The sequence below is a fragment of the Bos mutus genome, chromosome 18, assembly GCF_027580195.1.
Source record: "Bos mutus isolate GX-2022 chromosome 18, NWIPB_WYAK_1.1, whole genome shotgun sequence".
Lineage (NCBI taxonomy): Eukaryota > Metazoa > Chordata > Mammalia > Artiodactyla > Bovidae > Bos > Bos mutus.
Window position 1 is genome coordinate 15,482,792 of NC_091634.1, and position 18,337 is coordinate 15,501,128.

An 18,337-nucleotide genomic window follows, 5' to 3' on the forward strand; every position below is an offset into this window, starting at 1 on the left:
ATAAATTGGGGTCCCTCCCCATTGATAATTTTCTATTACTCACAGAACTCAGGGAAACACTTTACTTATTATTACAGATTTATTTTAAAGGATATTATAAAGGATATAAAGGAACAGCCATTGGGCTTCCCTGGTGGCTCAGATGGTAAGGAAACTGCCTGCAGTGCAGGAGACCTGGGTTCAGTCACTGGGTCAGGAAGATCCCCTGGAGAAGGGAATGGTAACCCACTCCAGTGTTCTTGCCTGGAGCGAATTCCACGGACAGAGGAGCCTGGCCGCCTACAGCCCATGGGGTTGCAGAATCAGACACGACTGAGTGACTAATACACACATGAAAGAGCAGCCAGATAAAGGTATGTATGGCGAGATACAGAAGGGTCCTGAGCACAGGAGCTTCTGTCTCCAGAGAATTTGGGGTGCACACCCCAAACTGGATATGTTCATCAAACTGGAAGCTCTCCAAGGTTTTTATGGAAGTTCCATTATATAGGCATACTTAATTACATTGTTGGCCTTTGATGATTAGCTTAATCGCAAATCCCTTTCCTGTCCTCAGAGGCTGGGGGCTATATGGCTGTAGGTCCCAACCAACTAATACCTGGTTGGTTCCTCTGGTAACCAGCCCCCATCCTCAAAGAGTTACATCATTAGTATAAACTGTTTTATGATTGACATGGGCTTGTTACTACTAATAAAAGACCTTCCTATGACTCCTGTTACTCTGGAAGTTACAAGGGTTTAAGAAGCTCTGTGCCCAGAATCAGGCAAGAAGACCAAATATATTTCTTAATACATCACAATATTACAACAGATGCCTTCTTAGGTTAGCACCTGTGGAGCTCTCTCAGCAGCTGTCCTGTCCCAGGGCACAGGGCTCTTTGAAGAATTTGTTCTCTGTGCCCTAAATCAGAGGACTGACTGCATGAACATTATCATCTGAGGCTTGCCAGGCTGTGAAGCCTCCTTCCCAAACTATATTCCTTCTCTGGGTCTCTAGCTGAACTCTCCTGCCATTGGCCTCTTACTCATTAGTGTGCCCTGGGGCTCTGGCCTGAGTGCTCTGCTCATCCTGTCTCCTTGCAGAGAGATCCCACGCTGCAAGCTATCATGTCTGTGCTGGCACCTCCTATAACTTTAGCTCTGTTCCTGACCTTGATCTTGACATGGCTCATCTATTCATCCTGGTGCCTGTCAAGTGTCTCCACCTGTGTGTCCCCAACACAGCGTGTCCTCTTCACTTTTGATGTTTTTGTCAACTCCAGTTTGCCACCACCATCCCCCGGTTTCCTTTGAGATACCTGAGTGTCAACCTTAGACCTTCTTCACCCCCCACAACCAGTTAAGGTGTAGGTTCAACTCTTCCTCATAGTGATCCTTCTCTGTCTCACTGTTTCCATCCTGCTTAGGAGCATTATCTTCCATCTGCATTAGTGCAGTCTTTCCTTTCTCCTCCCTCCAGGTCACCCACCGCATTGCTGTTTCCATCCATTCACCTTCAAACTATCTGTGAGTTCTGTATCTCTTATAGGCAGTATTCCTTTTTTTATCCAGTCTAACTGTCTCTGTGTTTTTGGAGCATTTAATCATGTATTAAATAAACCTTCTAGTTTAATATGTTATTGTTCAGTTGCTAAGTCATATCGGACTCTGTAGCCCACCAGGCCCCTCTGTCCATGGGATTCTCCAGGCAAGAATACTGGAATGGGTTGCCATTTACTTCTCCAATAATTTAATATAGTTTAATATAAATGTAATTATTGGTATGGTTGGATTTATATCTATCTTTGGTATTGGGTTTTCTATTTGTCCCATTTGCTTTTGTTCCTCTGTTTCTTTTCTCTTGTGTGTATTTGTGTAGATTAATGGGATATTTCTTAGAATTCTCTTTGTTTACTTCAGTACACCTCTTTGCACTATGAGTTTAGTAATTACTGTAGGGAAACAATGTATGTCCTCATCTTTTCACAGTCTGCTTAGAGTTAGCATTATACCACTGGGCACAGGATGCAGGAAACTCACATGCCTTCTAGAATGTGCTTTCCACACACACCACTTCCTTGATAGATTTCTTATTGTCTTCCAGTCCACCATCTCATAACTCACAGGCCTGTGTACTCTCCCCTGTAACTGAGTAAGTTGCTGCCTTTACACATCACTGTTTGCCCCATGCCTTTGTTCACCCTATGCTGTTCCCTCTGCAAGGAACACAGTTTCTCCATCTCTGCAGAGAACACTCAGCTGCACACACATCCCTTAGCACTGAAGCCTCACTACACTGATAATTTTTTTTAATATTTATTTATTTGGTTGCACTGGGTCTTAGTTGCAGCACATGGAATCTTCTGTCTTCACTGTAGCACGTGGGATCTCTAGTTGCAGCATATGGGATCTAGTTTCCTGACCAGGGATTGAACTCAGGTCCTTGCATTGGGCGTTCAGAGTCATTTCCCTGGACCACCAGGAAAGTCCTAGACCCTGATAATTTTAGTGGACAGTTGACTTCTCTGCATACTAGAGCTCAGATACCCTGCTGTTACATCCCTTACCATCTCACCCTGATGGCCTTACATATTGCTGTCCCAGCCAGGCTATGAGCTCCCTGAGGTCAGGAGCCATCCATGACTGTGTCCCCAGCGACCAGGACTGGGTCAGACACATAGTCTTCAGTCAATATGTGTTGACCCGAAGTATAAATGACAGTGGCTTCCAATCCCACCATATAGAGCCCAAAGCCAGGAATAGAAAAGGTAAAAAAGATAAATGATCATAATAAGCTCTGACCTGGGACTTCCCTGGTGGTCCAGGGGATAAGAATCCACCTGCCAATGCAGGGGACATGGGTTCGATCCCTGGTTCGGGAAGATCCCACATGCCTCGGGGCAACTAAGCCCATGTGCCACAACTACTGTAGCCTGCTTACCTAGAGCCCATGCTCCACAACAAGAGAAGCCCCCACAATGAGAAGCCCAAGCACTGCATCAAAGAGCAGCTCCTGCTTGCTGCAACTAGAGAAAGCCCACATGCTACAAGGAAGACCCAGCAGAGCCAAAAAATTAAGTAAGTAATTAAAAAATAAGCTATAACCTATGAACATTATAGAAAGTCAGGACCATCCACTCCTGCCTGCATTTTCCCCATGTGACCCAGTGTCATTTCATCTTCAGCAGAGACCTGTGTCATTCAAGGATGTGGTAGTGGGCTTCACGCAAGAGGAGTGGCATGGGCTTAATCCTGCACAGAGGGCCCTGTACCGGGATGTGATGCTGGAGACCTATAGCAACCTCGTCTCAGTGGGTAAGAACAGTTCTGCTGCACAGTCTATATCACACTTGAATGACCACCTTTCTTCTTTCAGTTGCTAAAAGTAACAAGTACTGGGACTTCCCTGGTGGTCCAATGGCTGAGACTCCGAGCTCCCAGTACAGAGGGCCCAGGTTCATTTCCTGGTCAGGGAACTAGATCCCACATGCAGCAACTAAGGCTTGGTGCATTAAAATAAATACATTAAATTATTTAATATTTTTTAAAAAGTAACTGCAGAGAAGGCAGTGGCACCCCACTCCAGTACTCTTGCCTGGAAAATCCCATGGACGGAGGAGCCTGGTAGGCTGCAGTCCATGGGGTCGCTAAGAGTCAGACACGACTGAGCAACTTCACTTTCACTTTTCACTTTCATGCATTGGAGAAGGAAATGGAAACCCACTCCAGTGTTCTTGCCTGGAGAATCCCAGGGACGGGGGAGCCTGGTGGGCTGCCATCTGTGGGGTCGCACAGAGTCGGACACGACTGAAGCGACTTAGCAGCAGCAGCAGCAGCAAAAAGTAACTGAAGTACCAAATATTTTCTATGTGCCAGACTTTTAGCCACTTTGTTTATTATGTCTTTTAATATTTATTGATTTGGCTGTGTCAGGTCTTAGTTGTGGCATATGGGATCTCCATCGTGTCATGTGGGACTCTCTAGTTGTGCTGCAGGGGGTCAGTAGTTGGGATGCATGGCTCCAGAGTGCCTGAGCTTCAGTAGTTACAATGTGCAGACTTAGTTTCTCTGCAGCATATGAGATTTTAGTTCTCTGACCAGGGATCAAACCCATGTCCTCTGCACTGCAGGGAGGATTCTTAACCACTGAACCACCAGGGAAGTCCCTGGCCACTTGAAAAATATTAACTTGTGTAATCTTCATAAGTGCTTTATAAGGTAGGTACTGTTAGTACCACTCTTTTACACGTTTGGGAACTGAGGCAAACAGGTTAAGTCACTTGCCCAGTGTCACCCAACTAGTACATGGCAGAGCCAAAGTGGGATTTGAATGCCAGCAGTCTGCATTCAGCAGAATGCACAGTGTGCATTCCTAACCCTTATACTGTATTGCCTCAGCAAGTGTGGCTTGAGTTTCAATGGTCCTGGATGACTAGTTCCTTTTGAGTTCCAGACAAGGTGTGTGTATAGTCTCCTCCCAAGTACAATGTCTGTTGTGCAGCCTTTAATGTTAACTGAATGGCCCTGAAGATCATGGAGCTCAGCCCAAGGCCTGGATCATTTCTCTGGAACAGGTTATGAAGGCACCAAACCATACGTGATCCTCCGGCTGGAGCAGGAAGAAGCACCTTGGATTTGTGAGGCAGCATGCTTAGGCTGCCACTGTTGGGGTAAGTATGATCAATCCAGCAAAAGACGTGCTATGGGAGGCTGGCAGCTTTAGAATTTTGTTCAGGATCCAGCTCTTCAAAGCCTTGGAGCTTTGAAGCAGCTGAAGACATTTCTCTGAGAGCTTTATTTAGTCTTCTTGGTGACCTCTCAAGCTCCATGCATCCCACTCCATGTGCTTGCTCCATCTCCCTTTCTCCAGAATCCTTGATCTCTCTTTCTCTCTTGAGGTTATCAGTACATTTCTCTTTCATACTCAGGGATTCTTGCAAATAAGCTTCTGTGAGTCTTCTGTTCTTGCTGCTCCCTTTCTAACCTCTACTCTAACAGTTTTGGGGTAAAAGGCCCCAGACCTGCCTGCCATACTTACAGTCTCACTTCCCATCCTTTCTGAATCCCTTAAATTATCCCTGAGTCCCTTAATTTCCTTAAGTCACAGAGGAGGAAGCAGTGAATTCCAGGAAGTGACCAGGAACAGTTGGGTAGTGAAGAAGGCTGAGGTTAGCCTGTCTTAGTGAAGTCACTCAGTCGTGTCCGACTCTTTGCGACCCTGTGGACTGTAGCCCACCAGGCTTAACCCCTTCTATTTAATATTCAGAATAACTGCCCCTCTCCCATCAGCTCTATAAAATTTCTCAACAATAATCCCTGGTACTCTGAGTGTTTGTAGCCTACTCTTTAGGATGCCTCTGGATTTCTGCTTCTTCAGTGAAGTCATGAGTTTAGCATGAAGAGCCAGTGCCATCTGTTTCCAGATCACTTTATGCCATTTATACTTAGTGTTGTAATCACATAGTTGAATTAAATATTAGATAACACCTTCAAACATTCAAGTCATTTTCATGCTTCTCCCCAAAATAATGTCTTTAGGATTACCACTATCCAGCTTTCACTGGTTGTAGTAGTGACCGAAATAGCATTAGAATTCCCGGCCAACACTCAGCGTGCGCTTACTTTGTGCCAGGTCTTTTCTCAATTTTACGTATATCAACTCGTTCAACCCTTAAAACACTTGTGAGATGTTTATTACTAGCCTTTATTATCCCATTTACAAATAAGGAAGCATCACAGAAAAGTTAAGAAACTCGTATAAGAACATATAACAAAGTAAGGGATCAAATGAGGATTTGAACTCAGGTGGTCAGGCTCTAGAACTAGTATTCTTTTTTTTTTTTTTGGCCATGCCACATGGCACGTAGGATCTTAGTTCCCTGACAGGGATTGAACCTGTACCCACTACAGTGGAAGCTCTCAGTCTTAACCACTGGACTGCTGGGGAAGTCCCTAGAACCAGTATTCTTCACCAGCACGCTCTGGTGCCCTCTGAAGTGTATTTTGCTTTATGAAATTGCTCATCAACCTTCCTGAAACCATTGTAACCTGGCTATCAACTTTTTCTTTCCCATCTTTCAAGAATTTTATATAATTGTAAAAAAGTTATCCAGTCAGCCCTCCTTTCTAAGTGCTGTATATCCTCTCATATTAATACCCTGGTTGCAACCTAGCCTTTTCTGTCTTCTAGACTTGATTCTCTTCTCAATGGTGTAACTGCCTTCAAGAGTTCATCCATTCTGAAACCATAAGATCCTCACAACTAGCCTCTTAGCCATTTTACCAACTTTTATCCCCCTTGGTCCACCTAGGCTCCTCTGCTCACCATTTTACCAGTCTGTGGATCATCTCCATAGTTGTAGCCACTCATCCCTGTTTTTGGGGGACAAAAACTGAAGTCATCCTCTTTTCTACTTTCTATCTCCCCTCCACCCCACATGCACACAAGTGCACACATATACCTACCTCAGCTTACTTCTCATTCCAGTGTTTTGCTACCATGAACTCATTTTGAGTCTTCTCTCTAACTGTTCTATGCATATGTGCTAGTTCTGTTTTCTTTTCCTTTGAAAAATGACTTTAAATCTTCCTGTCTACTTTTCATTTTCCTCTGACTTCTCCTAAAATTGAACCCAAATTATCTCATGCCTGAATGTCTTTAAGTCAGGAATTCTTAATCGTTTTTGTGCCATAGAGCTCTTAAGCATTCTGGTGAAGCCTAATAGATTCCTTTTTTATGTATGTAAAAAAAAAATCCTTAGGATTACATGAAAAACAAATTACTAAAATATAGTAATTAACTGAAATAAAGTTGGAAAATGCAATGTCAAAATATTAATGATATTAGTAGATAATAGTAGATATACTTCCTTATTAATATGTTAAATAGTGAGATCTAACAGGTCAAGTAATTGTCATGACCTCAAAACAGAGATGATTGTAAACACATTTTGAGAAATCTTTGACAGCTATAATGTGACATGAAAATACCTTATTCACAAAGTTACAGGAGCTAATACTAGTGTGTTTTGGTGTTCACATTCATAATCAAAGGAAATGTGAAAATAAAGGAAATAGTGAAAACAAAGCTGTAATTTTTTCCCCTATCCAAGTTCACAGCTCCCCAGATTTCTGTATACCAACTTAAGAATTCCTGCTTTAAACTCCAGTTAGTTTGGTTAATTCCTTCTTTTATCTAGTTCATCTTAGAGCCCTGGCCATTTATATTATGTCTAACTAGCTCAACATGATAAGCTCTCTGACTGCTGTATCAATGCTTGTCAAATCATAATATAAGCATTGGCAATTTGTTAAAATGCAGAATCTGATTCTTTAGGTATAGGGGTGGGGCCCAAGATTTCGCATATCTGTCACGATATCAGTTCCCAAGTGAGGCAGATGCTGACCTTTGAGAACCATGCACTGGTAACAAGGTGCTATATGACATTTAAACCTCTTTCTTCTGTAACAGGGATAAGCAAACTTCAGCCTATAGGTTAGCCACCAAATTTTGTGAATAAAGTTTTTATTGGAACACAGGTGTACCCTTATATTTAAAAACTGTCTGTGTTCTTGCCATACAGTGGAAAAGTTAAGTAATTGTGACCAAGACCATATGTTCCACAAAGCCTAAAATACTTACGCTGGTTCTTTAAGAACATGTTTACCAACTACTGCTCTATAATATCCTCTCTTCTTTAAAATTATTCCTATCTTCTATGACATGGTCCATTCCATTTGTGCCAGTTTCTGAATCTTCTATTCTCATACAACACTTCCCTGCATTCGTGCCTTTAGTTATGATCCATGCCCTCTGTTCATATACTGTGCACCCTTAAAATTTTTAGGGCATTTCCCAAATAGTTTTTTTCCAGATCATAATCACAGATTAATAAGGAAAATTTTCCTATACTTTCCCCAGAAAACATTTGGCAAGTTAAAGTCCACAGGAAAAGGCGGCAAGACATGCTTTTGAGGCAAGGTCCATTCATCAGCAGGAAAATGTTCCCCAAGGAAAGAAGCCATGAATGTAATAAGTGTGGGAAAATATCACATCTGAGCACTGACCTTTTTCCTTCAATTCAAAACTCCAGTAACTGGGACTCTTGTGGAAAGAGTGTGAACAATAATTTAGACTTAACTGGTTTTAAGAAAAACTACTCAAAAAAGCAAGATGAGTGCTATGGATATGAAAAACTGTTACAACATACAAAGCATGATAGAAGACAAAATGAAGAAAAATTCTGGGAATGCAGTCACTGTGAAAAAGCTTTCAGCCATAGCCCAGCACTTATGTATAAACCCCCAACAACCAATTCTCTTGTGTACAAACGTAAGAGGGTTCCACCTGCAGAGAAACCCCACGTCTGTACTGAATGTGGAAAAGCCTTCTGCTACAAGTCTGAATTCATTAGGCATCAAAGAAGTCACACTGGGGAGAAGCCATATGGATGTACTGACTGTGGAAAAGCCTTTTCACATAAGTCAACCCTTATTAAGCACCAGAGAATACACACTGGTGTTAGACCCTTTGAATGTTTTTTTTGTGGGAAAGCCTTCACCCAGAAGTCACACCGCAGAGAACATCAGAGGACACATACAGGAGAGAGACCCTTTGTGTGTAATGAATGTGGGAAGTCATTTGGTGAGAAGTCATACCTCAATGTACATCAAAAAATACACACAGGAGAAAGACCCTATCGTTGTAGAGAATGTGGAAAATCTTTCAGTCAAAAGTCATGCCTCAATAAACATTGGAGAACTCATACAGGAGAAAAACCCTATGGATGCAATGAATGTGGCAAAGCATTCTATCAGAAGCCAAACCTCAGTAGACATCAGAAAATTCATGCTAGGAAGAATGCTTATAGGAATGACCTAAAAATAGTAGGAAAGCCTTGAGCAAGATATCCTATTTCATTATATGTGGAGAAATTCATCTGTAGGAAAAATCTCATATTTAATGAATTTTGACCAGGTGTTTCATCATAAGGCAAATCATGTTCCAATTGTGATAGAAAATTTTATACAAAAGATTATAGAAAGTACTCTATATTTAAAACAAACATGATCACTTTGGCTTATGAAAGTTTAAAATATATTAAATGGAATGATTACAGAACACAAAATATATGTGAAGAAAATTAAAAGTATATTATGGTATGTCTCATAGTGACCCACATAATAAGCACTATTTATATTTTAGAATTATAAATGTGAATTTAAGTTCAATATCAAACACATGTTTAGAATGCCATTCACCAAACTTTTTCACTCTAAATATCACCATTGTCTTTTGGTGTCTTTACATACACGTGTGCGTGCTCAGTTGTGTCCACGTCTTTGTGACTCCATGGACTGTAGCCCACAAGACTCCTCTATCCATGGAATTTTCCACACAAGAATACTGGAGTGGGTTGCCATTTCTTCCTCCAGGGGATCTTCCCAATCCAGCAATTGAACGCACAGCTCCTGCATTGGCAGGCCTATTCTTTACCACTGAGCCACCTGAGAAACCCTTTAACAATACAGGCATCAACAATAATAATAATAGCATACCCAACTATTTTTTTAAAAGCTTTAACATATTAAACCAGTATATTTTCTGTCTTTTTGTAATACATGTAAATGGCCATAACATTTGTTGTTGGCCCCTTTTCTGAATAATAATGTTTTTAATATCTTTTGTTAAATTAGTCAAAAACTTTATTAAATGTTTTTAACTTTAAAAAGGCACTTATTTTGCCTTTATTATTTTAGTATGTAAATATATTATTAAATAAGTAAACATTATTTGTTTTGCCTTTTTCAATGTTGAAAACAAAGCTAAGGAATAGTTTTACAACTTAACATTCAGTGAACAAAATGATGAGTCAGCATAGTCATTACTTAATAGAAAGTAGTGTTGGCACTAGTGGTAAAGAATCTGCCTGCCAATGCAGGGGATGTAAGAGGCGAGGGTCTGATTCCTGGGTCAGGAAGATCCCCTGGAGGAGTGCACAGCAATTCACTCCAGTATTCTTGCCTGGATTTGGACAGAGGAACCCAGCAGGCTACAGTCCCTAGGGTTGCAGTCGGACATGACTAAAGCAACTTAGCACATGCACACAGAAAGTAGTGTGGCCCTGATATATTGTGCACTATTCCTGTTTTCTTAGCCTTGCTTAAAATACCTTGCAGCAAATTAGTAGGAGAGATACTTTTTATGAGTTTTATAATTGAGAAATATTTCATGTACAGACCAGTAAAGGAGAATTCCTTTCTTTTTTTTTCCCTCCAAATTAATTCAGCAACATTGATTTTTTTTCCTTCCCTATAAATTTCCCTGCTAGTGTCCTGGACACTGATATCCAACTTTTTTCATCATTCCAATTCAAGTCCATCTCTTTGAGCTGCCATGTCATTTATATAAGAAAACAGATGGTCACATTGTTCAAGATTTGTCTCCCTGTAAGAATGCCTAATCCAGAATGAAAGAGAAAATGTAATCAAAGATAAAGATGTATTTAAAAGAATGATAAGGGGAATTCCCCAGTGGGCCAGTGGTTAGGACTCCACCCTTTCACTGCCAAGGGCCCAGCTTCAATCCCTGGTCAAGGAACTAAGATCCCACAAGCTGGAAGGCATGGCAAGAAAAAAAAAAAAGATAAAATATTTCATGCAACTATAGATCAACATATTTTTGAAACAGGAAATAGATGCTATTCTAGCAAAATGCAAGCTATGAAAATTGCAGTACATAGTGGAAAATGATGGAACAGTTACCATTGGAGAATTTGGAAAAGTGAAAGATTCATGATTGAAAACTGCTCCAGGCCTAGACGATTTCATGATTCATTTTACCTAACTTTTAAAGAAAGAGTAATTCCAGTGTTAGTTAAAATATTTCATCCTATAGACTATGCTCCCCAATTTATTTTATGAAACCAGAACAAGTTTTAACACCAAAACCAAATAAAGATTTGGCTGGAAAACAGGAAACTCCAGACCATCCTTACTCATGAATATAGGAACAAAGACTATAATGAGAATAATAGAAAATAGAATTTACCAGTATACCTAAACAGTAATATATTATAATGACCAAGGAAAAGTCATCATGATATGAAGAGCCAATACAATAGTAATAGGAAACATATCAATAAAACTAACTTAGGAGAGAAGATGCTATCAATAGTTGCTTATAAGGCATTTAATGAAATTTATAAACATTTCTAATAAAATACAAATTAAATTATAAGCGATGATAACCACCTAGAGTTTCTTTACCAAAACCCATAGTATATGTTATGCTGAAACCATTATTTATTTATTTTGAAACCATTTTTTAAAATCAAGAATTTAATAGTTTAATAGATGTCCACTGTCATCTATTTTTACTAAAGATTATCTTGGAAGTTCCAGTGAAGGTGATAAAAAAGAAAATTGAATAATTGTTATGAATAAGGTTTTAAAAAAGGTAAAACTGTTCCCTTTTGCTGATGATGGGATTGTATATCAATATATGGAGAGACTTATGATTTTTTTGAGTTAAAAAGGTAATTTTCTAAGAAGACAGGGTATAGAAATCAAGAGATTTTCTCCATAAACATCTTAAAATTTGCATGCACTTCTTTTGGAATTACATTAAGTCCCACTGATTTTTCCCCCGCTGCAGCTTATGGGATTTCAGTTCTCTGACCAGGAATTGAAAGCACTGAATCCTTACCATTAGACCACCAAGGAACTCCCTTTTTTTTTTTTTTAAACTTATGTGAAATGATCTTAAATTCCATATGGAAAAATAAATGCCTGAGAATCTAGACAAGTATAAAAGGGAAATTTTCATGGCAATGTCAGAATACAAGATGAAGTCATCCTAAGCAAATTAATATAGTATTAGCAAAAGAACTGATAAATACATCAATGGGACAGAATAGTAAATACTGAATAGACTGCAGTGTATATGAGTTTTATCACATATGGAAAGCGTACAGTTTCAAACCGTAGGGGAAAGGAACTGTTTATCTAAAAAAAAAAAATTCTGGCACAACTGGATTTTAATCAAGAAGAAAGTAAAGTTGAACTAACAGCACAAACCATATGGAAAAAACTCCAGATGAACTTAAGATTTAAAATTTTAAAATAATAATAACATTCTTGAAATAAAAGGAGACTACACGTACAATCTAGAAACTGGGGGAGATTAACGTTACCAACACAGGACATTCAAATCTGTTAAATGAATATTTGACTACATGAAAAGCTCAGTCTTTTGCACAGCAAAAGATGCCATCAACAGCCAATAAACAATGACTTGGGGGAAAAATATTTGCAGAGTCAGTTAGAGAAAAAGTGCTCATCATATTGCAAGAAAAAATAGCCCAGTAACGAAACATGGCCAAGAATATAGTTGAGAGAAGAGCAAATCCAAGTGACTGATGGGCTCATCAAAAAATGTTTAGGCTTAGTAATTGCTGGGGAATGCAGATTAAAGTTATGAGATAATGGTATGCAATCAGGCTGGCAAGAAAGATCAGGAATGCTTTTTGCTGTCAGAAACAAAGAATGAACTTAGCTACTGCTGGTAGAAACATAAATTCTTACAGTTTTTTTGAGAAGCAACCTGATGTCTATTATAACTGAAAGTACATCTGTTATAAGTAAAAGTACTCACTTTAGGGGATCTTTTCTTAGAAATAAAACCCCAATACATAAAGGACATCTACATTTATTGTGATGCTGTTCCTAGTGGCAAAAACATTGAAATCAAAATAAATGCTGGAAATTGGAAGAGGGAAGGAGATAGGGATATTAGAAGAGGGAAGGAACTATAGTATGTCCACTCCATAGAATATATATATGGCCATTAAGGTGGACAGGTTAAAACTATGCTAGTGAACTTGAATGAAATTCCACAATGTTTTCTTGAGTGAAAAAGGCAAGATAAAAATAAGTGTGTAAAACATAACTCTGTTTTTGTAAATCAGTTACAAAATGCTCCTAGGTGTCTATGAGTGATAAACATGTATCATATGTTTGTGTAAGATTTCATATGCATGGAGAAAAGCATAGAAGAGTATGCATTGGGTTGGGGGGAGGTGGGTGATGTAGGTGGTTTATGGGAGATTTAGGGGGAAAAAGCTCAGAAGAAAAAATATGTAAATATCTGAACCACATGTGATATGTCCAATGTATGATTACGAAATTTGAAGGGTTAGTAGAACTTTCATTTGTGGAGATATTTGTGGTATATTGTTAAGTTCAAAAGAGAAAATTTCAGGATAATGTATATGAATCTATTTTTTAAAATTAAAATACCTATGTGTGTATATATGCATGCATGTGTTTATATGAACAAAGAAAAGTGTGGAGGGATATAAAACAAGGTGTTAATTAACTTTGATTGCCCTGGTGGGGAACAGAAATAGTTGTTTAATTTATATACCTTTGTATTAAAGGTTTGACTTGTTACAAACATTAACTTTTTTAATTTGAAAAACAAAATAAAGGGGAAAGAAGTGTTTTGAAATACATGAAGCCTAGGAAATGTTTTCATTTTCTGACAAAATGGCACCCTGGCCTGGTCTATTATCTTTCCCCTAATCCAGTCTTTGGGGTATCACCAGAGTAAAAGAAAACATGTAGATCTAAAGAGCAAAAGGCAATACTTCAAGAAATCCCTCAAGTAGAGAGATTTTTTTGGTTTTATTTTGAAATAATTTGACTTTCAAAAAAATTGCAATATAGTTCCCAGTTTCACTCAGCTTCCCCTAATGTTAATACTTTATGTAATCATAATACAATGATCAAAACCAGGAAATTAACATTGATATACCATTATAAGCCCTTCCCAGTGATGTTCTTTGTCTAGTCCAAGATCCAGTCCAGATCCCACACTGTTATTTCTCTTCAGTTTCCTTCAGTCTATGATAGTTCCTCAGTCTTTTGTTTTTCATGACTTAGACACTTTTGAACAATACTGGCCAGTTATCTTGTAGACTACCCCTCCATTTGGGTTTGATTCAGTGGGTTATGCATTAATATTACAGAAGAGATGCATCTTCAGTTCATCATATTAGCGGGCACATGATGGTGATAAATCTTACTGATGATGTTAACCTTGGTCAGGGTGCTCACTGTCAGATTTCCCTACTCTAAAGCTACTAGTTCTGCCTTTGTAGTTAATATCTAGGGCAAGATACTTTGCAGATAATCTGTTTTATTGTTTTTTATTTTATTTATTTTCAGCTATGCTGGGTCTTCACTGCTGTGCACGGGCTTTCTCTAGTTGCAACGAGTGGGGACTACCTTCTAGCTGTGGTGTAAGAGCTTCTCATTGCAGTGGCTTCTCTTGTTGCGGAGCACAGGGTCTAGAGCACAGACTCAGTAATTGTGGCGCACGGTCTCAGTTGCTCTGAGCCATGTGGGATCCTCCTGGACCAAAGATAGAACCCATGTCCCCTCCATTGGCAGGCAGATTCTTAACCACTAGACCATCAGAGAAGCTCGATAATTAAAAAAAAAAAAAAAATTACACATTAGCCCTGAGGAGGGCATGGCAACCCACTCCAGTATTCTTGCCTAGAGAATCCCATGGACAGAGGAGCCTGGCAGGCTACAGTCCATATAGGGTAGCACACGGCTGGAATTGGACACGACTGAAGTAACTCGGCACGTGTGCACACATTAGCCCCAGAGATTATGTTTGATTAGCTCTGACAGAGGCTTTGAGCATCTTCAGTAATTCTGATGGTCAGACAAGGGTGGACCTCTGATATGGATCACACTCCTAATCATTAGCTCTGATACAAAGCACCTTCTTCATAGTACAGATAATAATGAGAAACAATTATGACATTTGTTAACCCTGGTTTCTAGACAACTAACACACCTAACTGTTTCTATGAGTCCGTATATTAGGGGAAGTGTTTCTGTGAGTCCATATATTGGGGAAAGCACACACTGACTGAAACTGCCTACCCTGGCCAGGCACCATAGTAGCCATTTGCTTGAGTTGTTTTACGACATGAGGTCCTGGTAAGGAACATGGAACTAATAAGCCACCACCAACCGGAAGAATTCGGGAAAGGTCAAAAAGAGACACCACATGTCCAACCACCTCCCAGAATCCTTCTCACTGATATCCATCTTGGCTGAACAAGGCGTGCACCACCAGGAAGGACTCTGAGTCAGCACGACTGGCTAAAACAATCCGGGAACTAACTATCCCATCACCATAAAACCCGAGACTGTGGGCCACGTGGCAGAGCAGTTCTGGGTTCCCTTACCCTACTGCTCTCTGCCCGGGTGCCCATTCCCAATAAAATCTCTTGGTTTGCCAGCCCATGTGTCTCCTCAGACAATTCATTTCCGAGTGTTAGATAAGAGCCCAGTTTTGGGCCCTAGAAAGGATCCCCCTTCCTGTAATACATACATGACTCAGCTGGGTCCTCGAGTTCAGATCTCACAAGGCTGCAGTCAAGGTGTTGACCACAACAATCCTCAACTAGGGAAGAAGCTGCTTCCAGGATCACATAGTTGTTGGCAGAATTCAATTCCATGTGAACTGCTGGGCTGAGGACCTCCATTTTGTGCTGGTTGTGGGCCAAAGTCTACCCACTATTTCTTGCCACATGGGTCTCTCCAAAGTACAGCTCGCAACAGAGCTGCTGCTGCTGCTGCTGCTGCTGCTGAGTCGCTTCAGTCGTGTCCGACTCTGTGTGACCCCATAGACAGTAGCCCACCAGGCTCCCCCGTCCCTGGGGTTCTCCAGGCAAGAACACTGGAGTGGGTTGCCATTTCCTTCTCCAATGCATGAAAGTGAGACTTGAAAGTGAAGTCGCACAGTCGTGACCGACTCTTAGCGATCCCATGGACTGCAGCCTACCAGGCTCCTCCATCCATGGGATTTTCCAGGCAAGAGTACTGGAGTGGGGTGCCATTGCCTCCTCCGCACAACAGAGCAGCTTGCTTCAAATAAGGAATCAGCTACCAATACAGACACCAGGTGGAGCTGGTGGCAAAGAATCTGCCTGCAATGCAAAGTGAAAGCGTCAAAGTGAAAGCTGCTCGGTGCACCCCATAGACGTCAATGGAATTCTCTAGGCCAGAATACTGGAGTGGGTAGCCATTCCCTTCTCCAGCGGATCATCCCAATCCAGTGATCTAACCCAGGTCTCCCGCATTGCAGGCGGATTCCTTACCAGCTGAGCCACAAGTGAAGCCTAAGAATACTGGTGTGGGTAGGGTAGCCTATCCCTTCTCCAGTGGATCGTCTTGACCCAGGAATGGAACCGGGGTCTCCTACGTTGCAAGTGGATTCTTTACCAACTGAACTATTGAAAGGCTGTTGCTGAACCACGAAAAGACGCCAGAATTCTTGGCCTCTGGAGGAGAATTCAATCCGGGGCCAGAGACGAGGTTTGATCGCTTAGAGCTTTTGTGTAATAAAGTTTTATTAAAGTATGAAGGAGATAGAGAAAGCTTCTGACATAGACATCAGAAGGGGGTAGAAAGAGTACCCCCCTGCTAGTTTTTTAGCTGGATGTTATAGAGTCATTACAGTCTGTTCAGAGAAGGCAATGGCACCCCACTCCAGTACTCTTGCCTGGAAAATCCCATGGACGGAGGAACCTGGTAGGCTGCAGTCCATGGGGTCGCTAAGAGTCGGACACGACTGAGCGACTTCACTTTCACTTTTCACTTTCACGCATTGGAGAAGGAAATGGCAACCCACTCCAGTGTTCTTGCCTGGAGAATCCCAGGGACGGAGGAGCCTGGTGGGCTGCCGTCTATGGGGTTGCACAGAGTCGGACATGACTGAAGCGACTTAACAGCAGCAGTAGCAGCAGCAGCAGTCTGTTAATGAAAGAAAGGAATGTCTTAAAACTCAGAATGGCACCAGGCCCCTCATCCATAAAATGTATTTTGGAATAATCTTGGCACCAGACGAGTCATCCCAGGCCATAAAACGATTGACTTGAATCTTGTAGAAAGACAGATTACCATACAAATAGTTTCGTTTACATAGATTAGGGGAACAACGTCTGAGTATAACATACTGGTTTGTCAAGTCGGTTCTGAGCCATTAGGCGAAACCAACTTGAAGACAGAGTCTGGGGTAAATGCATAGTATATTAACGTAGCTTAAGACAAACATTTCCATAAGAAAAATGCATTGGTTAACTCAAGGTTTGAGAATAGTTAACTTCAGGTGGAACCAGGTGTCATTATGGCAACACAGTATTTTAAGATAAACCTCCTTTTAAATTTGTATAGAGAAGGAATATTTTTTCCTTCTCTAAAATATATATATTTTAAGATACATATGTAATATATATATATAGTGATATATATATATCACTAGTTTGCTTCCTCCTGCTGCTTAAGAGAGAAATAAAAATGTCTGACACTTGCAGCCTATTTCCTCCATTTGGAGACCCCTGGCCTTCCTGCCTGTTACCCTTTCACTATCAGGGTTCAATCCTTGGGTCGGGAGGATTCCCGGGTCGGGAGGAAGTTCGATCCCTGGGTCAGGAGGAAGGCATGGCAACTCCAGTATTCTTGCCTGGAGAATACCCACGGACAGAGGAGCCTGGTGGGCTACAATCCATGGGGTCACAAAGAGTTGGACACGACTGAAGCGACTTAGCACACACTCACCAATACAGAAGTTACACTTTATTATCATGCATGTGACATCCTTTGCTGTTATTTTATTGGTTTGATGCAAGTCACAGTTGCCAGTCACATTCGGGGAGGAAATTACATAAGGGTGTTAGGTAGTTAGAACAGAAAACAGGAGTCTAAAATGGCGGTGGCTAAAAGACAAGGAAGGGGAAAGCCCGCAAAAATAGAACAAAGGAAGGTCAAAAGAAGGTCCGAGGACTTCAGGTAGAACAAACAACACTCCTGGCTAACCCAATTTACATAGGGCAGGCCCGGGGGGAAGGAAAAAACATATAAAAAGAGGAGCCAAAGCGCGCTCCCTCTCTCTCCCCACGCTGTGGCGCTCTTCTCTTTGCGTCTTTGGGTCGACATGCCCTCGCCTCGAGAGCTGTAACACTGATTTGTCTAAGAGCTATACAGTCCTTTTGAGACCTGAGAGCTATAACACAGTCTGTCCAAGACCCGAGAGCTGTGACATGCCAAGGGCTTTAATGTCCATCACTCCAAATCTTTGTTGTGACAAGACAGAACCAAGGAGTATACGCTTGCCTGACAAGGGGAATTCCTCCTTCCAGATTTTTCAGGAGGTGGTGATCACTGCAGGCAGCTTAGAACCTACCCACCTCACCAGGGAAATAAGTTTGAAAGTAGCAAAGAGTTAGGAAGGCTACTGTGCTGGAACAGAGCTGAGTGAGCCATGTATTTCTGG

At 40.9% G+C, this 18,337-nt stretch overlaps 1 protein-coding gene across 6 annotated transcripts in view; it reads left to right on the top strand.

The window, feature by feature from the left end:
* ZNF793 (zinc finger protein 793) overlaps positions 1-18,337 on the top strand; it is a 44,832-nt gene that overhangs the window by 14,921 nt on the left and 11,574 nt on the right. For 2 of the 6 annotated variants that reach the window (XM_070387923.1, XM_070387924.1), the window contains exons 4-6: positions 3,165-3,294; positions 4,554-4,649; positions 7,901-14,198. In XM_070387923.1, the coding sequence (XP_070244024.1) occupies positions 3,165-3,294; positions 4,554-4,649; positions 7,901-8,880 (1,206 nt within the window). In that variant the 3' untranslated portion in view covers positions 8,881-14,198. The other 4 variants (XM_070387928.1, XM_070387927.1, XM_070387925.1 and 1 more) reach the window with 4 other exon arrangements.